Raw genomic sequence first — 27,518 nt, forward strand, 5'->3', positions numbered from 1 at the left:
CCTCTTATTGGAGTTTCTCTGTGTGGGCATGTTCCTTAAGAACGAAGTGGGTGGACAAGAGCGCACTGGGTACAATTTGTGTATTTGCAAGAGCAAGCAGAGGCTTTCACTGAGGAAGAACATATGTTTCTGGGACTCCATCTGTGCGAAAAGCACGTCGTACTGAAGTTGCACTAAGAATAAAAAAAGACTTTGAGGACTTCTAGCTCACACACCTTTCATCATCAGTGAACATTTGGAACAGTGTGACTGAGTCTAATTAACTAGATGTGCTACTCACTTCACGAGGCGAAGTTCCCAGCTGCACCTGTCCTAAGGGCAGCTCCTCCCACAATCCTTCGCGAGGCGAGCGCTGTGTACGTGGGGCCTGGGAGGACGTGCTCGCCCCGGGCTGAGTGCGCCTGCTTTGCCGGAGCCACGCCCCTGTCCCCTGCGGGCCTGGGTCCCTGTTGGGCGGGGCGGGGCGGGGCGGGACTTGCGTCCGGTCCCCACGCCTCCGTGGCTCTGCCGGCAGGTCCTGGCAGTCCCTCGCCGGTCACCTCGCCGACGCGATGGCGGTCCCGGGCTCACTGGCCGAGTGTGGCTACATCCGGACCGTGCTGGGCCAGCAGATCCTAGGACACCTGGACAGCTCCAGCCTGGCCCTGCCCTCCGAGGCCAGGCTGAGGCTGGTGGGCAGCAGCGGCCGCGGCGACACGGCGGCCCGGAGCCAGCGGATCCAGGAGCAAGTGCAGCAGACCCTGGCCCGCCGGGGTAGGAGCTCTGCGGTCAGCGGTGAGTCGAGCCCCACCCGCGGCGCGCGGCTCCCGGCCGTGCGACCCGTGTCCGCCCGTCCACCTGTTGCTCACTGTCCCTTTCAGGACCGGCCGCGCCTCCTGACTGGCCGCTTAACTCCGCGGAAACGCTCCTTCTCCTTAACCTTGGCTCAGGTCTACCTTATTCTTATGTTAATCACACAGTTGTCTTTATTAATAAAATTCCGTCGGTTTCACCCTTCGCCGCCGCTCCCGGTCCGTGCTCTCGGATTCCAAATGCACTTGGAAATTGTATGCAGACTTTTGGTGTGCGTGGTTGTTCTGTAAAATAGCGCGTTTTGGCTTTTATTTAGGTGTTTTAGAGTTCATGACTCTCCATAAATATTTTTTAGAAAGAAACCTTGAAAGCCCTGCAGCTCCTACAACCTCTAAATTGAGGTAGGGCTACCTCGCCCAGGTACTTGGGAGTGCTCCACTTAGTATCTGCGGCCAGTGTTTGGTCTGGGACATGAACAAATTGGGCGAGGCGACTTTGGGCCTGGGGGCAACCTCAACACCCTGCGGAGGATAAGGAAGGAGACTTTGGCCGGGCTGAACCGCGCCTGCCCACCTCACACCCACACACCAGCACGAGCACCAACAGACGCGTGGGTGCAGGACTGCTCTCACACACAAAATAAATAAAATAAAATAAAAATATTAAACCCCAGTACACAGATTAGTTGACAGAAGAGTGGTTGATCATCACAAGCTCTGGCAAATGTAGCTCCCATTAGGAATAATAATGCTCACGTGCATCCTGTGGATTTCAAACAGCAGAATCTGGAAGGCTGTCCTCTTCAATTTGTCTAAAGGTTAAGGCAGTTGATGTTTGCATACTTGACAAATAGAGATGTTTAATGATTGTAAGCTCATGTAACTGAGTGTCTATAATGTCCCTAATTAGGCTATGTAGTTTGCATTTTAGTTTTGTCTTTTTCTTTTCCTTTTCTTTATTTTTACTTTTTTATTGCTATTATTATTATTATTATTATTATTATTATTATTCTGAGCTGCAGTCTCAAACTTTCTGACTCTGCTTCTCATGTGCTAGGATTACAGGTATGAACCACCTGGGTTTTCTGGGGATCCAAACTTGGAGCTAAGGAAACTAAGCAAATAAATCACACTCGGATTCCAGAGAGAAAGTGGCAGAGCTGGTATTTAAATGCCAAAACCTGGAGTTTTAAACTAGTCCTTAGTTATGGTATTAAGTGTTTTGATTACTAACACAAAATGAGATTATTCGGGTCCCAAGTGTCCTTGTGACTCCTTCCCATTTTCCTCTAAGTAAAACTGAGGAAGTCCTGAGAGGATGGGGAGGTTTGCCTAAGAAAGAACTGCCATAGTCCCTGGGGAGAAGATCCAAGGTTTAGGGTTAGGACTCTGGCTAAAGATATGAGGACCCTGAGGCCAGTATTTGGCTAGTCTTGTCATTGCATCCTGCAGTCTGAACTCCCTCATGCCCGATGCTAGACTGGACTAAAGTAGCCTGCCTCTTCTGTTCAGGGAACACAGTGCATATTAGAGGTTCGTTCTTATCCTGTAAGAGTGGCTAGCCCAGAAGAGCAAGCAGACACCAACTAGTAAACAAATGGAGGGGTCAGTGTGGAGCCTAGGGCAGAAGGAACAGTCTGCTAACCACCGATCATGGCAGACTGTCCTCTATAAGCTCATGTATTCTGTCTTGTTATATCCTTAGATGACATTGGAAAGGTAGAGGAGATAGATACGGTGATTCTTTTCAAGTGTGAGGTGTGTGTCTATCAACAGTTGTAGGGTGTTTGGTCCGAGCACCACAAAATTGGTCTCTCCTCTCCAAAATAATACAGGAGCTGTTTGGTGAATTCAGCCACTGCCACTGAATATGTTTATTTTTGCAGGGCATTGTTCAGGTGCTGAATTAAACACACATTTGGTGTGCTTTGTAATAAGTTTAAACCCAGCAGCTCTGAATCAAAAGCAATAAGCATATCCAGAGAACAGCAAGGGTATTACGGAGTGTGTGAGTGTTAACTTCTCCTAGCTGAAGATAACTTTGGAAATCTCTTTGGAAGAATTGTGATATTAGCCCCTCACCCCCCACACACCAAAACTGAGATTTTTTAAATCTCAAAAATTCATTAGGATTGTGCATGAGAGGTAGTTGGAGATGTGTTGTTCTAGAAGAGATGAGCATGAATGTTTCATAGTCATATTTCATAGAGTTGATATGGTTGACCAAAGGCACAGCCTTGGTGCTTCTGCTCAAATTAGTGGCTCTTCCAACTCAGAAATGACGCCCTTGAACTGGTTTTGATGAAAAGAGTTAGCTATTTGGCAGCCTGCGCAGAAGTGCAGCTTAGGCATGGGTAAGGTAATGGACCCTTTCTTTGAGAGGAAGTCGGCTTCAAGGAGCCAACATCCGTGTGCTGTGGGACAGCAACATGAGGTGATTCTCGGGTTGTTTAATTAAAGCACTTTGAAAGGGTTTGGGTCTCTGGGTAGCTGCATTATTTTTATATTTTCCTTATATTTGCATTGTGTCTCTAATGCTAAAACACAAGCCATGTCTGAAACAGGGCTGATCTGGAAAAAGTGACCCTGATGTTACTGCTCTTAGCTCCAGTGCCCAGGAGAATTCTGGATTGTTGACATACCAGAAAGAATGAGGCAGCAGATAGTCTGGCGAAAGAGATGAGATAAACGTAGCAGATCTGTAGTTAATACCTTGTAAGGCTCTTTAACCCTCCGTCTCTTTCTTACAAGTGGGTGTTTTTCACTGTGAACCACTCATTGGCTTTTGGTATCATTTTAAACTCTTGAATATTTTAAAGTCAGTTTTATCTCTTAGGTGGAGTTAGGTTCAAAGGTGTGTGGCTGCGTTATAAAATATCCATATATTGTATCAAATTTTAAAATCTTATAAAAGTCAGAACAGAAACATTTAAGATTAGCAAAGAGAAATTTATTATACTGTAAAATACTATTTAGCATATTACATCATTATTCTCTATTTAGTGCCTAAATAGGTAGAACTTAAAACTTCTGTTTTAAATTGTAGTATTATAATGCTTATAACACACAGTGAACAATATTCCAATTCATTTTACAAGGTCTTTGAAAATCTACCATAAAAACATCAACCATCCTGTTTACTTACATGATTTCCTGGTGAAGCTGCTTTCAATATTGGTGATTATCGTAGGTTCTGGAGCGAGGAATAGAAATTCATTCTTTGTGTCAAACGGTGCAGTTAACAAAAGCCAAGTGTGATGGCTCATGCTCATAATCCCAGCACTCAGGAAGCTGAGGCAGGAGGATTGCTGTGAGTTCAAGGCAAGCCTAGGTTATAGCATAAAACCATGTTCCTAAAACAAAGGCAATTAATGGGAGCTGTTACAAAGAGAAATTATTTCATAACTGTCATAGATAATTGCCAGTAATAGACTTGCCCTTTCAGAGAGGGAAAAAAAAGCTTGTAATGATTTTTTAAACTAGATTAGAAATTCAATTTTAATGTAAAATCAATGGTAAACTATCTGGAGATAAAATAGCATAGAGCTTTACGCTGTAAGAATCCTTTGCTAAAGGGCATTACATGAATGAGTCATTCTGGAGAGAGGATTAGTCAGTTACGAGGTAGAAGGAAACAGGAATGGGGAAAAGCCATCAGGGTTGTGGTCATGCTGTTCTGAATGTGACGCATCATTCACACCTCAGGGTGTAGTGACTTCCATGTTAGCCTCATAGAGCCCACAGGACACTTTTTCATTCACTTCTGGCACATTTGGTACAGAAAAAAATTTTATGTGACTGTTTTCTGTCTTTACAAACTTTTTATTATACTCTGTCAAATAAAATAGAATACCAACAAAATAATGGTTAGAAAGAATGATTCACCACTAAAATGGGAAGAACATACCCTTTTGTGGTAAAATGCTGAGTTGGAGAGTGGTAAGAATGCTTCAGAATGAGTGGAACTGTAAGAACACACAAAGATCCAGAGCCACAGAATCTGATTATAACAGATTAGAGCAGGAATTACCTTAGAGGAGTGCATTTGCTTCCATCATAGCCACCCTGTGCCGGCTGCGCTGTGGTCATGGGAACTGAAGGCCAGTCATTATAACTGATTATTCTAGCTATCTGGGGCTTGTTAACTCCTTCTCTTACAGTTTCCTTTTGGATGTTGTCTTGGTTAGGGTTTCTATTGCTGTGAAGAGGCAACTCTTATAAAGAAAAACATTTAGTTGGGGCCTGCTCTCAGTTTCAGAGGTTCAGTCCATTATGGTCATGGCAGGACATGGTGGTGTGCAGGCAGGCATGGTGCTGTAGAAGGAGCTGAGAGTGCTACGTCTTGATCCTCAGGCAGCAGAAGCAACTGTGTGCCACACTGGGCGTAGCTTGAGTGCATATGAGACCTCAGAGCCCACCCCCACAGTGACACACTTCTTACAAGGCCACACCTACTCCAACAAGGCCACACCTCCTAATAGTGCCACTTCCCATGGGCCAAGCACTTAAACACACAAGTCTGTGGGGGCCATTCCTACTCAAACTTTAAAATGTTTTTTTTTTCTCATATATTAAAATAAGGCTTATTTTGTCTTCAGATGGTTCAACGTTAATATTGATATGGAACTTAATAACAAATAACATGACTCAAACCTCAGACTTGACTAATGTGGTCTACAATGAGAGTGTTTGGTTCCAGCTCAGATGGTCTTCAAAATAATCTGAGTTATTTAATTCTGAGATATATGCAGAACTCTATTGTGTGCGTGTATCCAAATGTATTTACGCATGAGTCCCATGTTCCTTCTTGGGAAGGAAACACTAAATAACACCAGCAAGATTGGATATAGACCATAAATTAAGAGAATTTTTAATCTTCGTATCAAAGGAACACCTTCCCTTTAACTAAGTTAAGAATAAGCAATGTCTAAGGTCCTTTTATAACAGAAAGATAAAAAAAAATCTACCATATGCCTTTTATACATTGGTTATGGGGTTGGGAAGTACAAATTTAAGTGTTTAAAGATCTGGTTGGCAGGTTAGTATGTAGGCCTTAATAAAAATGTTTAGAAACAGTCTACACATTTAAAAATACAGTGCACCCTTACACTCCAAGGAATGCACATATTTACTGCAATATAGCTTTAAGTATAGTAATGTTAGTTGGCCAGAGCAATTATAACCAAATTCTATAATTTCATTATTTCCAGAATTTCAATGAAAATACATTGCACATTAGAAGCTTACTGATTACTTCCTTGAGTCCTAAATCTCACACATGTACATTAGATGGGATTGTGAACTGAGTGTCACATCAGCTTACTGAATCTTGTAAGTTTTTTAAAAAATTATTTGTTTTATTATGTGTATGGATGTTTTGCTTGCATGAAAGTCTACACCATGTGGATGGGTACAGTATCTACGGAGGCCAGACAGAAGGGGGCGTCACATACTCTGAGACTGAAGTTAAAGTTGTGAATTACCATGTGGCTGCTGGTAATCAAACTTGGGTCCTCTGGAAGAACAGCCAGTGCTCTTAACCATTGAGCCATTTCTTCAGTCCCAGATTGCTATTGTTCTTTTAAAGAATTTTTTTAAAAACTTTTTTTTTTAGATTTATTTATTTTTATTATGTGCTTTGGTATTTTGCCTGTATGTATGTTTGTGTGAGGGTGTCAGATCCCCTGGAACTTGAGTTACAGACAGTTGTGAGCTGCCATGTGGATGCTATAAATTGAACCCAGGTCCTCTGAAAGAGCAGACCCCAGATTGCTATTTTTTAAATTGAAGGATAGAAACTAATGAACGTTTTTCTTGATAGGTAAAATAAATTCATCATAGAGTACCAAAAGACCACAGGTAAATGTACAAGTCATACAAATAAGAAAATAATAAATATATATTATCCAAATATAGAATCAACCTAGACAAAATATCAGTTTTTCTGATAACTCAGGAAGAGTCCTCTACATTTTTGTAGAGAGCAGTTTCCCTTACCACATACCCAGAAATAGAGGAGGAGTGATGTTTGGGCACCTGCCATTCACCTAAGACAAGGACATGCGTGACTACTGACCTCACATTTTTGGCTTCGCTATGGTGATGCATAGAAGAAATGTCAGCCTGCAAGATTACATGCTGACTTTGTGTAGGTAGGCTATTTTGGATGTCTGAGTAGAATAACTAATGAACATTTAACTCGTCACGTGCTACTGCAGGACTGTTAGAAGTATAGTATGAGATATGACTCTTTATGTCAAGGAGGAAAAGTCCACTTTGAGATAAGGACCCCTGGCTGCTCTAATCTGGCCTATTTCCCAGGCAGCTGCCAAGTGAAGACTCTTAAATTCTCGTTGGTTGTTTCTTAAATGCCTTGGGTCTCGCTGCTATCTCTGGGAGAAGAATCTGTGTTCCACATGGCATTCCAAGTTCTCTGTGATGTGAGGCCTGCAACTTCTCACACTTCATTCCTGTCACCACCACCCCACTGCTCACCAGACACACACACACACACACACACACACACACACACACACACACACACGGTTATCTTGTTATTTCCACCCTCCCCAGCTCCCTCCTCCCCTTTCTCTTTGCCTAGTTAACTCAGTTCAGTTGTGTGACTTTGTGGCCTTCCCCATTCTTCTCTTCTGCTGTATATTGGAGATGGATATTTTGAGTACTAATTAAAGAATTTGATAATTATGAATCATAGGTTTCAGCAAGAGATAAACAAAAATGCAAATTTTCTATGGAAATGCATTTGTCATATAAGGAATATTTTTTAAAAGGAAGAGCAGTTAGGCTCAGTAAAGAAAGATGTTGGCCCTAGCCAGTGAAAAGCTAAGAGATATAATGGCTTGAGATTCCTTATTTAAAAAAAAAAAATCATTTTGAAGAATTGTAATTGTTTGTTTTTTGACCAGAAGGTTTCAATGGACACTTGCTATTTTGCACAGGCTAGCCTTCAGCCCCCGAGCTGGACAGATACCCTTGTTCCATGTCCTGAGCAGCTGGAACTGTTGGGACAATCACCACAGGGATGTAGCCAGTTCTACAATAAAAAAGAATTGCTTGTGTTTTTTGTTTCCAGTCTTTTGTGATAGCTGGCCGGGAACTCACTCAGTGTAGACAGACTGGCCTCAGATTCACAGATCTGCCTGTCTTTGTCTCTGCCCACAAGTACTGTGATTACTGGCTTGTGCTGCCATGCCCACCACTCACTTTCCTAAAGGGCAGTTCAGGCAGTTCATTGAAGGCTACTTCTGTCTTCAAACTAATATCTCAACAGTGATCCTTTTTTTTTCTTGGAAGTGAGATTTTCTCAGTGAGCCAGAAGGCACTATAAATTCTGAACGCAAATAATCCTCCCAATTCAACCTACAGACACATGTCATCATGCCCAGTGTCATACCATCTCTATGTGGAGGCTTAAAAATACAACCACAATAATCAGACAGCTAAGATCCCCAGTGAATCCTCACAGCACCAGAAAAAACTACTTCAGAGGGTGGGGTGGCAGCTAGAAACAGTGATGACATTGGACAGCAAATCAATAACTTATCGTTGATTTTAGTCCTTTGCTTGAGGATAAAATTAATATACTGTAGTTGTTGTCACCCGTATTTGGGTGCTGTTTTGAGGCAGTCTCAGCTATGTTCTGGCTATCTTGAAGTTGTTGCTTCAAATGTTCCTCCTGCCTCAGCCTCCCTAGTAGCAGGGAGCAGGTTCTCCCACACCCAGCTCTAAAAACAAAACACAAAACAAAACAGTAAATCTGGTGTGATTGAATGAGAATGGCCCCTTAGGCTCATATTTGAACATCTAGTCCCCAGTTGTTTGAAGAGTTTGGGGGAAGGACTAGGAGGTGTGGCCTGTTGGAGGAGGTATGTCACTGGGCCAGTCTCCCTCCTCTCTCTGCCTCCATGGATAAGACTCTCAGCAACTGCTCCAGTGCCAGGCATGCCTGCTGCCATGCTTCCCACCATGATGATCATGGGCTCACTATCTAAAACTGTAAGCAAGCCTCCAATTAAATGCCTTCTTCTATAAGCTGTCTTGGTCATGGTGTCTGTCTCATCATAGCAATAGATATCTGGTTTCTTCTCCATCAGCTAATTAGTAATTATTTGCCAGTTACAGGCTCTGTAGGAAGTTTCTGTTTCTTTGGAGACAGGAGGACTATAACCTTTTTCCATTATACCTCCCTCAGACCCTTAAGGCTCAAAGCCCTTGTGTTTCCCTGAATCTATCCTGCCAGTCTCCAGTCCTAGGCCAGCAGAACATTTGCACCTGTTTCCTGGTGGTCTCAGTGTGGACTGGACCAAGGAGTGAAGGAAAAGCCAGCAATGCAGACTTAAGAGAGATTAGCTAGCCTGGGAGGAGCCAGGCCCTTGAGATTTGAGTCCTTAAAACCTGTCCTAGCTTGAAGAAATTCCTTTCCCTCATTCTCAGTCTAGATTCTAGGCACTCTGTCCTAGAAGCTAAAAGTTAAGGAGCCGCTGTGTCATCAGTATGGGGACTGAGACAGCTCCACACACATTCTCCCTCAGCAGCCTGAGAAGTTCCCTTAATTGTCTAGGGACCTTGATACAAGGCAAACTAGTGTTTGTGGCTTGAACCCAAAGAAATTCAGACATAGCAGATGTGAAATAAAATTAGAGATTTTATTTTAAAAAAGATTTCAATACTGGCTTGGGAATTAGGGTTAAGAGAGAAAGCAAAGTGCTCGGATAGAAGTAGCATATGCCTGAGAGCATAGAGATGAGAAGCGAGACACACCCAAGCATGGGCATAGGCTCCTCCAGGGAGAGTCATGGTTGTGTAGCATTAGCCATCCATGCTACACAACATTTTATCTCAAAAAGTTGCTAAGCCTTTTACCCCCTCCGCCCCACCCCTTTCTCTTTTTATAACTGACATAAGTAAGGTGGCTCCAGAGATTCTTTGGATAGAATTATGATCTAATAAGAAAAAAACATCAGCCACCAGGGCTGCACAAGAAGGCTAATACATATCCTTTCCCTGCAAATGGAGTTTCGAGAGAAAGGCTTTTAGAAGTTGCTAGCTGTGCTGGAGTTCTTGCTTCTTCACTGGCCAGAGGCTTCAGTGAATCCTCAGAGAGAAGCTGGTCACCCTGTCCTGTCTTGCTGCATGACCCTCTCCAGGCCCCGTGGAAAATGCAGGCTTCCTGGAATCAGAGTTTCTGACTAACCAATACTTCGCTGTCTTGAAAATGATATTACAAGCCTGCAGCTGCCTCCCCTCAGGAACTAGACAAAATGCTTGGCATCAGGAAATAGACACATGTACATAATTCAAATGGATTCAAACTGTTCAGCTTTCTGGTAACAACCTTCATTCTCCTCCGAGTAACTGGTGAATATATTATTAGCCTCTTGAAATTGTAACATTTAAACACTTTGTTGGGAAGTATGTTGATCATTTCTGTCACATTGAAAGGGACTGCCTGTGTTCTATTTCAAGCATCTCTTGAGGCTCTCAAGTCTCAGGACAGTCGAGTGTCTTTTTCCTCATGTGTGTAAAAGAATGCTATGTGACAAAAATAAAAAATAGAAAAAGATTTTAGACGTCTTTTTTTTTTTTTAAAGAGATTACGAAACAGATGCCAGGAAAAGGCTAAAGAGGCAGGAGAGGGACACAGTACTGTCTTCACCCCACATTCCTTAGAGATGAGTAATTCAAGATGTATGAGACATGCACCGCTGAGCACAGACCCTGGCTTTCCTCTGAAGTGTTTGTGGGGTAGTTGGCTAGTGTCCTGATTCCACGGGCACAGTCATTATAGACGAGAGGTTCGTTTCTTAACTACCTAATCACTTCGCCAACACCTTAACCTGGCCTTAGACTGGTTGGTACGCGTTGGTTCTCTTTGACTAGGCTGACCCCACTGCCTCTTCACACAGCCTCCCTTATCTAGTAGCACTTGGATGTATTCATTGCCTGTTCCCTCTGAGCAGCAAAAAATTCCTGAGCTCCTACCCTGGGAGCAGAACTTACCTCTGACCTGAGCAACCCAGCTCTCTAGCACCTAACGGGGCAGCTGAGCCGATCAGTGATTCATAGAAAATGTCAGCATCACAACAACGTTGCATCTTCATAAAACTCTCTCACCTGTACTGGTTTTCTTGTTTCGTTTGGAGTTTTTGTTTGTTTGTTTGGTTGGTTTTTATAGTTTGCCTGATTTCACTCAGGCTGTCTCCACTCAGAAGAGAGAGAGATCAGGACTTCAGCATTACAGTCATGCACTTCCTGGCATTTGGAAACACCCAGTAAATGTTTTGATAACCTTTGATCATTTGTCATTTCCAGATGACAGCTTTCAACCAGCATTTCCAAACACTTAGATATCAACTTAAATGCTTGTCCTGCATTTGATAATTGCTGATTGGTACATTTATATTGTAAATTATTTTAATGTTATCTTAATTTCAGGGAATCTTCACCGAACCAGCAGTGTTCCTGAGTATGTCTACAAACTGCACTTGGTTGAGAATGACTTTGTTGGAAGGCAATCACCTGTCACTAGGGACTATGACATGCTAAAGGTGGGACATCAGAGAACATAACTCTGTGATCAGATTTTCAGGAAAACCATTTTAGACATCTTTTGGGGGGGGAGAGGTTGTGGGGGGTGTTATTCTCTAAAGTGGTCTCATTCAAATAAATATGACTCGAGACAGCCCAAAGGGACTTGACTTCCGTCTTATTCAAAGAAATCGACTTGTTAAATTGTAATCCCAAAGTTGATCATTGAAGGCTGGAGAGATGCTCAGAGGTTAAGAACACTGGCTGCTCTTCCAGAGGTCCTGAGTTCAATTCCCAGAAACCACTTGGTGGCTCACAACCATCTGTAATGAGATCTGGTGCCAAAGTCGATCATTATACTTTATTTAAATTGTATTTCTCTCATACAGGCTGGCATGACTGCCACTTACGGAAGTCCCTGGGGGAGAGGCACAGCGCAGTACAGTTCCCAGAAGTCAGTGGAGGAGAGATCCTGGAGGCAGCCTCTGAGGAGACTTGAGATTTCCCCAGAGAGCAGCCCGGAGAGGGCTCGCTGTGCGCACAGCGAGTACCAGTTTGCCTGGAGGAGCCAAGGGGTGTCTGGTGGGCGCCTCACCCTGCCACGCTACGCACGCTCAGAGATCATGGGCCTTCGCCAGGCAGGCACAGTCCGCAGGCCACCTGGGTGTGGGTCGCTTAGTGATGCTGTCTTCGACAATGGTCCACTCAACCCCACAATGCCCCTCAACCCTCCGGGCACCAGCCACAGCGCAGGCAGCCTGCTGGAGGAGACCGTGCGCGTGAGCCAAGCTCGGCCTCTGGGCGTGCAAAGCAGAGCTGCCCGCTCCTCCTGGCCCCGAAGCTCAGTCCGCAGCACCCTGCGAGACCCAGGGAGGATGCTGCCCACCGCTGGCCAGGCTGCTGTGGGCAGCGGGGATGCACATGTGGACAGGAGCGCCTTCACTGATGCCCAGCTCGGGTGAGCCTCCCGAACCTGCCTCACATTTTACATTGTGTTTATGTATTATAACTTACCTGTTACCCCCAGTCTTTAGCTTTTTGCGAATGTCCGATTCATTCTTCTATTCTCAGAACCCTAAGAGCAATGCGGGTCCACAGTAGACACTAAAAATGTATCATGAAAGAAGAGTGAGATGAAATAACTACTTTTGCTGTCTGGATCCTTTTGTTGCTTAAATTCTACAATCACTAGCCATGGCTGTGTCAGAAAATAGTTTTAACAGACAGTGTAGTTTTAATAGAATACTTAATTATATTTCAAAGAATAATTTCTTCCTGAGATCCTCAAGTTCTAGAGGCTAGGAGTTAACTCTTTGATTTCTGAAGGGAAAGTTTTACTTCCTTTGGGAAGGAGAGGAAGCCAGAGGTATTTCTCTAACTAGGAAACAGTGGCACAGCCCTTCCCGCTGACAGTTCAGAGCTCTTGGCTGCTCCCAGAGACACTTGCGCCACACCCACCCACCGAGTCCTCTACCCTTATTCCACTGTTTTACATTTCACCTCTGGCCAGACCCTGTTTCCAGTCTCTACCTTCCTATACCCACCAAGTATTTTTTTCATGTATGTGGGACATTTTGATGCACAGTACTAAACTATGGGTTTGTCTTTCCAGAAGAATGGAAATGCATCAGGCAGTGGCTGATGTAGCTGGAAACAGTCTCAGGGTAGGGGAGATCCTCATCGCCTGTCTACAGACTAATAAGAAAGTTTTATAAAAATCACTAAGTGAAAAATTCTATGTGGAGTTTTCCAAAAGTGCAATTTTTGTACTTCTAAGAATTGAATAATTCAATAAATGAATCTTAGACACTCCCAATGTGTCCTGCACTGCTATAAAGCCCCATAGAGAGAAAAACTGAATGGCTTGGGTGAGCATCTGGGAGAGGGACAGAGAAAATCAGCAGGGTGTGTTGTAAGCAACAGCTCTGTGCCAAATGATTCAGAGAATGCAGAGCAGTGCACCCTAGGACCAAGTAATGGCGACTAAGGAGAGTGGATCTCCAGCAGATCACCAGGCAAGGTTTTGAGAGCAGAGAACAGGTCACACTGACTATCCTCCACATCATGTTTATTATAATTATTATTTTAACAATGGAAAATCATATATCCTCATTTTAACATATAAAAGAGAAGTCTTTAGAAAGGAAAGTAGGTCCCAAAGGACCCTGTGTTTATATACCTTTTACACCCAAGAGTGACAAATGTGTATAGCAAGAGGAAGAGCCTTTGGGTCGGTGTAGTGAGCTGGGGAGCAGAGACCAGGAACCGTCCTCAGAAAGCTAACGCAAGATGAGTGTTATTGTAATCCTTTGTAAGGGTGTTTTAGCCTCGTCCCTTGTCTCTAATAGTAAGGAATATCCTCTTCTGTGCAAGGGTACCTATCTCCTGGGAAGTTAGTTTTGTGGCCTGATTTAAGTAGAGCAGAGAGGTCCAAGACTCCCTTCTTACCTGCTGTTTCCAATGCCCTCCAGCCGACGGTCGGTAACCGACACTGCGTAGAGTGAGGTGACACATTCTGAACTTCAGAGAGTGTGGTGTTCTTGCTTATACTTCTGTTTCCTATTTTTAATTAATAGTTTATGAATAATAATCAGTTCTTCTCCTGTGTAATGCCAACCGCATTGTTTGCTGTCTTCGTTGTCCCTGGCTCTCCTCATGTTGACATGCTGTGCAGACGTCCGTTAGGGCCGCTGAGGAACCTCATCTGCACCACTTGCCTTCCCTGGGATCTTCCTGTCAGACTTCCCAGTTGAAGGCTTATTGCCTCGGCTTCGACTCTGCCTGCTCTCAGAAGCGCTGATAGGACTGAGTCGTGTTTCCACAGCAGCATTCTTACTGCACTCTGGGCAGCCGGGTGACTTTTCCTTGTTTTGACGACACTTGCAGGAAGGAGCCTAATGGCTTCAGAGATGCTTGTGTCAGGAGAGCCAGACTAGGGCAAACCGTGTGGCAGGAATGTAAGTCGGGCATTCCACACACAAAAAATTACTAGGATTTTTTTTGGGGGGGGGCAGTATTTTCTATAATGACTCTTATTCTAACCAATAGCATTTTGTGTTCTTCCTCTTGTATTTGTTATTTACATTTGTTAAGTTTCTTTCTTTCTATTTGTGTGTGTGTGTGTGTGTGTGTGTGTGTGTGTGTGTGTGTGTGTGTGTTGCTATGGAAGCCATGGAAGCATGCTATTATCAAGCTCTCACCTCAGCCGATCTACACTGAGAGTCATAACTATAGAATTGAAAGGCTTACTTTTTGAGTTCCTGCTTTGGAAGACAGGAGTCTGGGGACAACTGTTCTTTCTGATCTCTCACCTGTCTCCCCAACACCATCTGTCAAGTCATATTTCTGTGGGCCTCCGGAAGTGTTATCTTGTAGCCCATACTGGTCTTGAACTTCTAATCCTTCTGCCTCTACCTCCCAAGTACTGGGATTATGGGTTTGTACTACCACACTGGTAATGGGGAGGGAACCAGGGCTTTGTGCATGCCGAGCTGAACCCTAGCTCTGGCCTGCCTTCTTTGTTAACTACTTACAGTCGTCTCCTGAAGTATGTTTTCAAATTTGAGGTTATTATATAGTTCTCAGTGTAGAGGCCAGCAGTGGTCTGCTTTTCTTTAAATACCTTTATACTGATGAAGAGCCTTTCAGCTCAACATAAACAGTAGCCAGAGCTTCATAGTTTGAGGTGGCATATCCTGAATTTCTGTGTATGAAAATGTATTACAGAAAATTCATTACATTGCTTCTTATATCCTCACCTCTGCATACTCACCAGGTCACTGCCTCCCCTCGGCACACCCACCACACAGGGACACTGCTGTGCCACTGACACTCACTTCTCACATACGCATGTAGTAATTAGCTGTTTTGATAGAGAATATCCACACTGAACTTATAAGCTAGCAGATGTTAGAAAACAGTCTCCCAAGATGTCTTTTGTGTTTGTATTCCTAGTAATCTAGTCACCTTCACAGCAGAAATTAAAAGAAAGCAAAGTGTTGCTCTGTGAGTTAGTTGGGGGTTATTGTTTCACAAGTCATGTCTTCTATAAAGGAGCTTCTCTGTGACCGACTACATATGACTTCATCGTCACCGAAGAGTAAAGGACACATTGTCCCTCAGGCTCCAGATGAACCCCCTGCGGTGGCAGAGCGAAGGGTGGCAGAGTAGGATTGGAAGTCATTTAAGCATCCCTTTTCCTGATGCATTTGTCACACCAGCATAGCTTAGTTTACCAAAACCAAAGTGAGTTGTTCTGGTTGCTGTTGTATTTTCAGGTGAAATAGCAGATTCTGAGCAACTCTGAGAAAAATCTAAATTGTTTTGGTTGGTTGTAGGGGAGATGTTTCTACTATAGTTGTGAAATTCCCAGAGTAGGGATGGTTTTTAATTTCTGTGAATAAATTTTCTTTAAATTGTATTGAAATGGTCATGTTGGGGATTTTTAAGTCTTTTTTTTTGTATAATTATCATACTATACCTATTTATCTTAGAGAGTTGCATTTCTTTGTCTCTCTCTTCTACAACATCCTCAGAGACCAGTTAAGGAAAAGTACAGAAATTCTACCACTAGCTCCTGGTACCTTTTGATTTCCAGTGCTGATATTTCTTAGACTAAAGAAAATTTAGAGTGCAGATGTTGTAGGTGCTTCTAATACTAGTTAAGTCACTTCCAGACAATCAAGAGGCCATGGTTTGCATTCTCACCAAAGCTGTGACTATTTGTCTAGGAATGTAGACATGGAGATGACCTTGGAGAGAGCTGTGAATATGCTCGATGCAGACCATGTACCACTGTCCAGGATTTCTGCCGCAGCTACTTTTATACAGCATGAGAGCTTTCAAAAATCTGAAGCACGGAAAAGGGTGAGTATCCTCTAAGCCCATGTAAAATCTAGCAAACCGTCAGTGATGTGTTGACCCTGCACACCAAAACAAGTCCTTGATGTAAACTTAAAACTTTTCACCAAAGACTGATACTGTGCTTCCTAGTACACACAAAGCCAACACTATACAAACCCAGAGTGCTGACTCACATCTGTAATCCTAGCACTTGGGTTGAAGACAGAAAGATGAGAAACTCAAGCTCATTCTTGCCTACACAGTGAATTTAAGGAGATCTTTAGCTGCACTGATCTATGAGTATAGTAGAAAGTCATTAGGACTCATTTTATTGCTACATTCTTTTAGCAGAAGAGTAGTTTTTGATTTTTCCCTAGGTTCCTGGCCTATCTAGTCTCAGGTTCTTGGCCTTAAATCAAATCAGATCTTGGTTAGTTACTCCTACAAAGCTTTGGCCCACGATCATACCAGCATATATTGTAGATCACAGGGTTTGCGGCTCAGTTGGTGTTTATCTTTCTCCTCTGGTAGGGTGCACAATACCCTCCAGTATCATAAAGTCTAGTTAGTAAGAGTAAAGGTTCTAGGTAGGTACCCTGACTTCTCTGTGTTTAGTGAGTTATGTAGGTGTTGTCTTCAATAATAGGGCCTTATTACTGTTGTCACAATAATAGTGTGTCAATTTGTGGAGAGCAACAAATATGCATGACAATAGCCTGGGTTGTTTGAGGTTTCCCATGGGACCCCTTTGGCCAAGAACACTGTGGTGGATAGTTTTATGTCAACTTGACACAAGCTAAAGTCATCGAGAGGAAGAAACCTCAATTGAGAAAAATGCCTTCATCAGGTTGTAGGCAAGCCTGTAGGGCATTTCTTAATTAGTTATTGATGACAGAGAGCCCAGCCCACTGTGGGTAGTACCATCCCTAGGCTGGTGGTCCTGTAGTCTATAAGAAAGCAGGCTGAGCAAGCTGTAGGGAGCAGGCCAGTAAGCAGCACTCCTCCTTGGCCTCTGTGTCAGCTCCAGCCACCAGGTTCCTGTCCGGCTTGAGTTCCTGCTCTCACTGCCTTTGATTATGAACTGTTATATGGAACTGTGAATGAAGTAAACCTTTTCTTCCCCAGCTTGCTTTTGGTCATGAGACTTCATCACAGCAATAGTAACCCTAACTAAGACAAGTACAATGAGATGTAACCCATTCTTCGCACTGGAAGCTTCGTGTGGTGATGAGAGACGTCCAGTTGGAGCTCTGTCTCCCTTTTATTTGGCAATTTTATTTAGACTGACTTTCTCTATCTTAGGAAGCTTCTACTGTGTAGGTTTCCATACAACCCCTCAAATGGCCCTTAGTTTTAGCTGTCCTCCATATTTCCTTTCTCTCCCTCCTCTTTCTTCCCCTCCCTGTTTGATCCTCCTGTTCCAGTACCCACCCACCCCCATCCATCCATATCTATTCTATTTCCCACTCCTAGGGAGATCCATCCCTCCCCTTAATCCCTTATTGTATACCTAACCTCTGTGGTTATAAGGGTTATAGCCTGCTTATTGAAGAATGAATAACCAACACCAACATATAAGTGAATACATACCATATTTATCTTTGAGTCTGAGTTACCTCACATAGGATGATTTTTTTCCTAGCTCCTCATGTTTACCTGCAAATTTCATGATGTTATTTTTAAATGCATGAATAATATTTTATTGTGTAACTATACCAGAATTTCATAATGTCCATTCATCTGTTAACAGACATCTAGGTTGCTTCTAATTTCTGGCTATTATGAGTAGAGCAGCAATGAACATAGTTGAGCAAGTGTCTCTGTGGCAGGATGAATCATCCTTTGGGTATATGCCCAGGAGTGGTATAGCTGAATCTTGAGGTAGATCTATTCCCACCTTCCTGGACAGTAGTGGCACATTCCTTTAATCCCTTGGGAGGCAAAGCCAGGTGAATCTCTGTGAGTTCGAGGCCAGCCTGGTCTACAGAGCGTGATTTAGGACAGGCACCAAAGCGACACAAAGAAACCCTGTCTTGGGGGGAAAAAAACCAAAACCTATTCCCACCTTCCTGGCAAATTGCCACGTTGATTTCTATAGTGGATGTACAAATTTGCACTCCCAACAGCAATGGAGAAGTGTTCTTCTTATTCAACATCCTCACCAGCATGAACTGTCATTTATTTTTATTGATCACAGCCATTCTGAGAGGTGTAAGATGAAATCTCAAAAGTAGTTTTGATTTGGATTTTCCTGATGAGTTTCCTCTTTGAGAATTAATTGTTTAGATCTGTACCCCATTTTTAATTGGGTTATTTTTTTTTCATGTCCATTTTTTAAAGTTCTATATGTTTTGGGTATTAGCCCTCTATTGGCTGTATTGTTGTGGAATGTTTGTACACTGTGTAAAGATATATTGCTGTGATTAGTTTGAAAAAGAACGAATGGCCAATAGCTAGGCTGGAGGTACAGGTGAGACTTCTGGGCAGAGAGAAGAAGTAAGGGGAGATACCAACACAGAGGGAGTTGGACATACAGAATGAAAGAAAGGTAAAAGGCCACATGGTAAAATGTAGATTAATAGAAATGGATTAATTTAAGTTATAAGACCTACTTAGAAACAAGCCTAAGCTATAGGCTGAACTTTCATAATTAATAGTAAGTCTCCATGTCATTATTTGGGAACTGGCTGGCGGGACAGAGAAAGACTCGTTACAATATATAGTTAGTACAGATCTTTTCCCATTCTGTAACCTGTCATTTATTCAAATGATAGTGTCCTTTGCCTTACAGAAGCTTTTCAATTTCATGAGTCCCCACTTGTTAATTTTGTTCTTGGTGCCTGTGCTAATGATGTTCTGTTCAGAAAGTCTTATCCTGTACCAATGTGTTCAAGACTATTCTCTAATTTCTCTTCTATCCAATTCAGTTTATCTGGTCTTAAGTTGAGATCTTTGATCTATTTAGAGTTGAGTTTTGTACAGGGTGATAAGTATTAATCTATTTGTATTCTTCTGTGTGCAGCCATCCAGTTTGGCCAGCACTAGTTTTTGAAGATGGTATCTTTTTTCCAGGGTATATTTCTGTCTTCTTTATCAAAATCAGATGTCCAAAGGTGTATGAATTTATTTCTGGGTCTTCAATTCAATTGAGTTCATCAACATGTCTGTTTCTTTGCCAATACCATGTTGTGTTTATTACTGTAGCTCTGTTATAAAATGTGAGAGTGGGGATGTTGATAATTCCAGCAGTTCTTTTATTATTCAGGATTGTCTTAGCTATCCTGGGCTTTCTGTGTTTCCATATGAAGCTGAAAATTGTTCCTTTAAGTTCTATGAAAAATTGTGTTGAAATTTTGATGGAGATTTCAGTGAATCTTTATATTACTTTTGGTAGGGTAACCATTTTTACTATATTAAGTCTACTGGTCCACGAGCTCTTTCCATTTTCTGATATCCTCTTTCAATTTCTTTCTTCAGTGTCTTAAAGAATTTATCATACAGGACTTTCTCTTGCTTGGTTAGAATTACCTTCAAGATATTTTATATTTTGGGGTTATTATGGAAGGTGTTCCCTGATTCCTTTCTCAGTGTGCTTGTATTTTGTATAGGAGAGCTACTGAGTTTGGTGTGTTAATTTCGTATCCAGCGACTTTGTATTTATCAGCTGTAGGAGTTTCCTAATGGAATTTTTAGGTCATTTTTGTATAATATCATCATCTGCAAATAAAGATACTTTGACTTCTTCCTTTCTATTTTATATCGCCTTGATCTCCTTCCATTGTATTGCTCTAGCAATAAAACTAGAACTTCAAGTACTATATTGACAAGGTGTGGGGAGAGTGCACAACCTTGTCATGTTCTTGATTTTTAGTGGATGTTCTTCAAGTTTCTCTGTCTACGTTGATGTTGGCTATGGGCTGATTATAAATTGCCTTTAAATAGTTTAGATATGTCCCTTGCACCCCTGTTCTCTCCTTTATCATGAAGAAGTGTTTCATTTTTTTCTTACACCTTTTCTGCACCTAATGAGATGGTCATTTAGTTTTTTTCTTTCAGTTTTTTTATACCATGGGTTACATCTGTCAATTTATGATCTTTTTAATATGTTCTTGGATTTGGTTTGCAAGCATTTTATTGAGAATTTTTACACCTGTGTTCATAAGGGAAATTGCTCTGTAATTATCTTTCTCTTTTGAGTCTATGTGGTTGTGGAATCAGGGTAACTATGGACTCATAAAATAAATTGGGCAATATCCATTCTGTAGAATTTTGTAGAATTCTTTGTATAGTCTTTGTATTTTGTATACTAAGTTGAGGAATATTGGCTTTAATTCTTCTTTGAAAGTCTGGTGAATTCTTTACTAAAACCATCTGGCCCTGGGGTTTATTTTTGGTTGGGAAACTTTTAATTACTGCTTCTATTTCACTAGGAGGTATAGAACTGTTAAAATTGCTCATATAATCTTAATTTAACTTTGGTAAGTGGTATATATCAAGCAAATAGTGATTCTCTTTCCACTTGCAAGTCTTGAGCTGTTTTATTCACTTCATTCCACTGTTTGTGTTTTCACAGATTTCCTTAATGATTTATTCATAACTTCTTTAAGGCCATCTAACATATTCATGAAGGGTATTTTGAAATTCTTGTCTTGTGCTTCAGTGATATTGCATTTCTTGGAGCCTCCTTTAGGGTTGCTGCGCTCTAGTGGAGATATTGTACTGGCTATTTTTTATTGTGTCTTTATGCTGGAGTCTAGGCATATGTGTTTGGGAAGATTGTAATTCTTGGTGGTGATACCTAATCTTGTCTTTGTTGAGTGGGCATTTTGTTCTTTGGTTTCTGTTGCCCTCTCTTGTTCTTAGGAGAATATGGTAGCTGTGGTGTGCCTGGTAGGGAATATTTCTGGGATCCTGATAGGTGTGGCCACTGGGGGTTTCAGGGAAAATATGTTTCTAGGTATTAGGAGCTGACAAGAATGTGGATGAGCTAAAGGTGACAGGGTCCACAGGAGAGAAGAAAGCAGGGTGTGCCTCCACGATCTGAATAGTCCCCTGGGAGAGGGGCTATAGAGGGAGAAGAGGCCACAGACCTGGGGATGAGGCTGAGGGATTGGATTTGGAAGGAAGGAGGGAAAGTGAAGCTTGCCTATCTGCTTTCCTGGCCAGTATAGCCAGTGGATCCCAGGGAATGCATGAGGGAGCTGGTGTCTGAGACAAAGGGATGGGGTAGTAAAGAAGGATGTAGGAGAAGATCTACGTGATCTTCTGGAGATGGGGTCAGAGAAGAAGATGAGGCTGCAGCATGTGATCGCTATAGAGCTGGGAATGAAGCTAGGAGATGGTAGTTGGAGGAGGAAAGGAAAGTGAAGCCCTCTTGCTCCTTTCCCTGTAGCCCTGTAGCAAGTGGTCACTAATAGCCATGCAACAGAATCAGTATTAGCCTGTCTTACAATTTCCTCAACCAATAAAGTTAGTCCAAAACTTTCAATTTAGCCTGACATGGATTCTTAAGAGAAGGGCAAAGGCAGCCACATTATTTGCTGAAATAAGAATTAGTCCAGTTGCTAATACTTTTTCCCCTCTGAAATCCCTAGAGCTTGACCTTCGTAGTCCACATTATTCTTAGCACTACTGTCTTCCACATTCCCACTAAGGTGGTCCATTAAGCGATATTTAGAGATCAGCTGCTTTCTTAGTCCACAATCCTCAAATCTTCCACATTCCTCTAAAGAACAGCATGGTCAGGCCTGCCACAACAATAGCCTGTTTCTTGGTACTAACTTTTATCTTAGTTGCTTTTCTATTACTGTGACAAAACACCATGACCAAAGCATCTTACAAAAAGAAGAGTTTATTAGGAATTAGCATTTTCAGAGGATGAGTTCATGACCATGATGGCAGACACTATGGCAGCAGGCAGGCAGACCAACATGGCCCTGAGCAGTAACTGAGCAGTACCTCATCTGCAAAGCCCCCAACCCCTCCCCAGTGGCACACCTCCAACAACTTCCTGATCCTTCCCAAACAGTTCCTCCAGTGGGAGGCCAGCACTCCAGTGTGTGAGCCTATTGGAGCCGCTCCCATTCAAACCACCACACACTTTGCATGTGTTGTTTTCATTCAGTTCTAGGACTTTTAAATTTTCCCTTCTTGATTTCTTTAATGACCAATTCATTATTAAATACTGTGTTGATTTGCCATTTGTCAGTGGGTATCAGCTATAGATAGCTTCTTCATTAGGTCAGGATCCTGTGTCCACTTCCCCTTCTCAATGCTGGGACCTTATTTGGCTTGAACATGTTCAGGCCTTATGAATGCTGCCCACAGTCTCAGTGAGTTCACGTGTGCATCACTCCTCTGACTCTTACAGTCTTCCTGCCTCCTCTTCCACATAGCTCCCCTGACCCCTGAGAGGAGGGTTAGATGAGACATCCCATTTAGGATCGAGCGCTCTAAAATCTCTTGCTCTTTTGCACATTGTCCGGTTGTGGATCTCTTTGTTAATTACTGTCTACTACAAGAAGGAACTTCTCTAATAATGGCTGAGCAAGGGTTGGACTTTACCTTTTTCCTGTGGTAACATATAGCGTACCTTCCAGTATGTGAGCACTAGCCTAACATCTATTTATACCTTGATCTCTTAGTCCATTTTGTGCTTCAGGCTGGGGTGTATTAGACAATACCCCCCCCCCCAGAAGTCCTCTCTGAGATGCCCAAATTTGGCCTAACCTCCAACCAAGCACTCGGACAATGTCTGCCCCATTTTTGGATTTTATGTAACTTTTTTATAAAAAGTACTTTCCATAATGTTATCACAAGCTGTGAAGTAGATAGTGCATATGAAACCCAAAACTATGCTGATACCTCTATCAGGTAGAATGGGAGGGAGAGTTGTTACTATTATTATAATAGTTGTTGTTGTTATTATTATTTACTATTTAAATTATTGTATAATGCTGGTTTTTATTCCTGTCTTGCTGGTCTTTTCCCCAATCCTAACAAAAGAAATTGTAAGATTGGAAGATTCTTCCCATAAATTCTGCTTTTACTACTTTTTCATATTTATTTACTGTACATGTATACCTGCACACAAGTATCATGGCACACAAGTAGCAATCAGAGGACAACTTGTAAAAGTCAGTTCTCTTCCTCTACTGTGTGAGTTCCAGGGGGTCAATCTTAGGTCATCAGGCTTGGCAGCAAGTAACCTTACCCACTGAGCCATCTTGCCAGTCCTTGCTTATGCTTTCTGTATGAAGGAGGGTAGCTAGAGTTTGATAATATGCAAATGTGCCATTGGCACCAGCTGCGCAGAGAGCTGGCTGTTCAGGTACTTGTGTGCCTCACTTGATAGCAAAACCCAGGGTCAGTCATAAAAACATCTAAAAACATCTACATTATGATGATGCAAATGAGTGAGGTCTGCACAAAAGCCCTTGCCAACTTGAACATTTAAAAGTCAGGTGTAGATGGAGGCAATGATGAGGACAACTATTGGACTGTAAGCCAACATTCCAGATGACGTGTCCACCTTTTGTTTTCTTTATGGTATTTGCAGCCTAAAATACGAAATCACTGCTCAAATTGACGTTATTCACTGTTCAGCCTCTTTTCATCTTCCACAATGTATGAATCTAATTTATTTATTTTCATTTATCTTTGTTGTTTTTGGTTGCTTTATTTTTATTGTTTGTTTGTTTTTTGTTTGTTTGTTTTTTGAGATTGGGTCTCATTTTGTAGCTTCCAGTTGTGAAGAACAAAGGCTAGGGTACATGCTGTAGTTCACTAAGGCGTGTACTAGCATACGCAGCTGTGTGGTCTCACTTTCTCTTCCCTTCCTAGTTGTGGCTCTTTCTCTTAGTAGACAGCATGCATGTTCTTCCTTGCATGTGTGAATAGAAGAAATGTTTTTAAATAGCACATTAAAAGGTATAATTGTTTTTACTTAAAATTCTCACATAGCTTACGGCATCCTTTTAAGTACTCTAAGCAGTTGACAGTAACTTAGATTTGGGAGTATGTTTCAAGGCTCCTAGTGTTGCCACAATAAAAGCATTTTTCCTACTATTGATGATAATTTTTACTCATTTTAACTAATCACAAATCTTTATTCTGGAAAAAGCACTCATGTAATTTGTGTAATTTTGTATTCTTTCATCAAACTTTCCTAGTCTCCAGATTTGAGGTTATCCTATTTTTATTGTTTTCCAGGCTTTATTAACAAATTCTTTTTCCTCTATTTAAACTTCCTTTACCCATCCTTTGTTACTTAACCTTTCTTCAAGCTCATTTACAGATTTTTACGATCGGAACAGGTAATCTGTACAGTGTGAGTCTCAGATTGTGCCACATATAGTTGTTGACTGACAAGCATTATAATCAGTGAGCAGCTATTCCTAAGATATTGAATGTCTTAATGCCACATCAAAATTAATAAGTAGAGGGTATATACATTGATTTCTTCCCTAGGTTAATCAGCTTCGAGGCATCCCTAAGCTCCTACAGCTGCTCAAAGTTCAGAACGAAGATGTTCAGCGGGCTGTGTGTGGAGCCTTGAGGAACTTGGTGTTTGAAGACAATGACAACAAGCTGGAGGTGGCTGAGCTGAGTGGGGTACCTCGCCTGCTCCAGGTGCTGAAGCAGACCAGAGACTTGGAGACAAAAAAGCAAATAACAGGTATTCCCACTAACCAGTAAGAGCCCAGAAATGCGGCGACCAGCCAGGGGCTTTAAGTCACGTGTTTTTCTTAAATTTCCTGGAACAGGTGATGAATAGGATCATTGATCTACACCACTTGGCTTATATCCAGAATCTGAACTCTTTTCTTCTGAAGGAGAAAATATTCTGAAGATTTTGCTTAATATTTTAAATTGGAAACTCTGTACACCTATGACTAAATGTTTTCAGAACAACTTTTTGACAAGGTTGACTATGTGAAAATTCTACTTAGCTTCACTCGTAGCCAGCTCTGTGGTTTGAGAATGTATGGGGATGTGATGTTACCCCGGGTATCTCAAAACATTCTAAAGGAAAATGGGAAGAAGCATGTCCGTCCAAGTGTTTATTCAACAGTCAGCATTCTGAATCTGTGAGAGGAGTGAAATGGATAGGTTCATAAATGTTCATTGTTCAAACTGTTCAAAGTGCAAAGAGCCATTTTTCACATCTTTCTGTTACCTGGACTCTGCATACTGCGGCCTCCATAGCTCCAGTGATTTTGAAATGTAGTTATCACCAAAATCACTTTAGATTTTGAGATATTATGAGGTATTAAACCTCAGTTTTACTGTCAAAGAAACTGAGCTCAAAGAATGAAGTTATCAAAAGGTTTCAAGAATTAATAATAGTAGTTGCCAGTGTTCTGGCAAATACTTTTTTTCTTACTATCAGGGCTTGAACCCAGGCCCTTGTTCATGCTTGACAAGCTTGCTGCTAGACAAATGTATTTTTTTCTATAAAATTTACCAATATATCCTTCTATTTATATATAAAACTCTGCTAGGCCCTTGCACATGCTGAGCTGGGGATACCTACCCCTTACTTTGATATATTAACAGTATAAACTATATGAAGGGTAGCACCAAGCTGCCCTGCTGTCAACATGCTGTGTCCCATATGATTCCTCTCATGTCTGTCACTTACATGGGAATATCTGCAAAAATTAACAGTGATGCCTTCGTTCAGCCAACATTCAGAGCATACCTTTGGTGTTAGGCACTGAGCCTGGGGTTGGGGGAATTATTTTGTTTTTCTGTCTGTTCAACTAGAACATAAAGACTGTGATAAAAGACCACACTTTCCATTCAGAGCCCAGCATTTTCTTCATGTAGCAATGAACCATAAGAAAATCAAGAATATTCTCCTCTTCATAGTCAGAAAAGACTCTTGGGTGGAGGTTGTCTCACTTTGGGTCTTTAAAGGGATGTAAGGGCCTTAGTGCATGTTTTGAAGGAGAATGACAGTTATTCTTGGCAAAGTGAACTTGACTAGAAGGAAGGTGGGAGCAAGCTTCTGGTCATGTAAAGGAAACCTGGAAATTAGTGATTGGGTTAAGATATGTAGTAGCAGGGAAAATTGGGAAAGGGAGGTTATTTTGAGAAAATAATCCATCAAACCATACTTCTCCTGTATAGATGATAGAAGGGTAAAGTCAAAGAGCATTCTGTGATGCTGTTGCCATAGAAACCATCCAGGCATTATGGGATGTATGTACAGCTGATGAATGGAGTGCAAGCCAGACCTCTACAGGAGGGCGTTTAATTGTATTAATTGAACTAAACTGATACTTTGGCATTTGCTACTAATTGTTCTAAATTATTCCCTTTAGCTCTAGAACAGCTAAATAAGTGGTTTCTAGGCCTCAGAAAGGAATTGTTGCTCTACGTAGTAAGACGCCTGTAGTCTGTGCCACTGGCACTTCTGACCTTTACTCTTCAGTGAAGATGGCAAGGTTCCTTCGATGTAAAAATCTGTATTTTGCTATATAAAAGTTAAAGGAGATTTATTTAAATAGCTATATTTCCTCTGGTAGTGGGCAATATTAGTAAAACATGTGCTTAGGAGCTGTAAGACCCCTTCACTGCCTTTACTAGTTTGTCAGTTATTTATATCATCACAGTTGGTCATAAATTTATGGATAGTGGAATTCTTATAGCCCTTATAATTGTTATATATCAGATTATCACTGACCAGAATCTGGTTCCTTTTCTTTTGGGCTAAAATGAGAACCTATTGGTAGAAATCAGGTAGACCTACCTGAGCAAAAAAAAAAAAAAAAAAAAAAGGAAAGAAAGAAAGGAAAAGTAAAGGAAAAAAATTTGGGAAAACTTAGATTCTGTGAGTAAACTAACGAGAAGTTAAAATAGAGGCAAATAAAAACTTAAACCCTAAATACTTTGTTGCTGATTCTGTAGTCTAACCAGTTAGTGGCATCTGTTCTGAGTTACGAGGCTATGCAGTAGCACTCATTAGACCATTGGTTTCCTGGTGCCAGAATTTTGGGGGTTTTAAGGATGCGTGTTGTTTCCCTAGGTATGCCGAGTAGCCCTGACTGGCCTTAAACTTGCCTCGTTCTCTCGTGTCAGGATTATAAGCAAATGCACCATATCCAGAAAGAATTTTTTTCTTTTTTCTTGTTTTTGTTTTTCAAGACAGGTTTCTCTGTGTAGTCCTGGAACTCACTTTGTAGACCAGGCTGGCCTCAAACTCAGAGATCTCCCTGCCTCCCAAGTGCTGGAATTAAAAGCGTGTGCCACCACTGCTGGGCTAAAAAGTTTTTTTTAATTGTCCACACAAAAGCAAGGCTCTCATCCCAAAGCGGGTGTAGTTTTCTCTGA

At 41.8% G+C, this 27,518-nt stretch overlaps 1 protein-coding gene across 1 annotated transcript in view; it reads left to right on the forward strand.

Annotated features, from left to right (window-relative positions):
- Positions 1–512: 512 nt before the first annotated feature.
- Positions 513–27,518, forward strand: part of Pkp2 (plakophilin 2) — a 67,616-nt gene continuing 40,610 nt past the window's right edge. The window contains 5 exon segments of the mRNA XM_059277532.1: positions 513–774; positions 11,247–11,359; positions 11,729–12,297; positions 16,070–16,205; positions 24,651–24,858. Coding sequence (XP_059133515.1) covers positions 552–774; positions 11,247–11,359; positions 11,729–12,297; positions 16,070–16,205; positions 24,651–24,858 — 1,249 coding nt within the window. The 5' untranslated portion in view covers positions 513–551.

Source organism: Peromyscus eremicus, chromosome 12, assembly GCF_949786415.1.
Source record: "Peromyscus eremicus chromosome 12, PerEre_H2_v1, whole genome shotgun sequence".
Classification (NCBI taxonomy): domain Eukaryota; kingdom Metazoa; phylum Chordata; class Mammalia; order Rodentia; family Cricetidae; genus Peromyscus; species Peromyscus eremicus.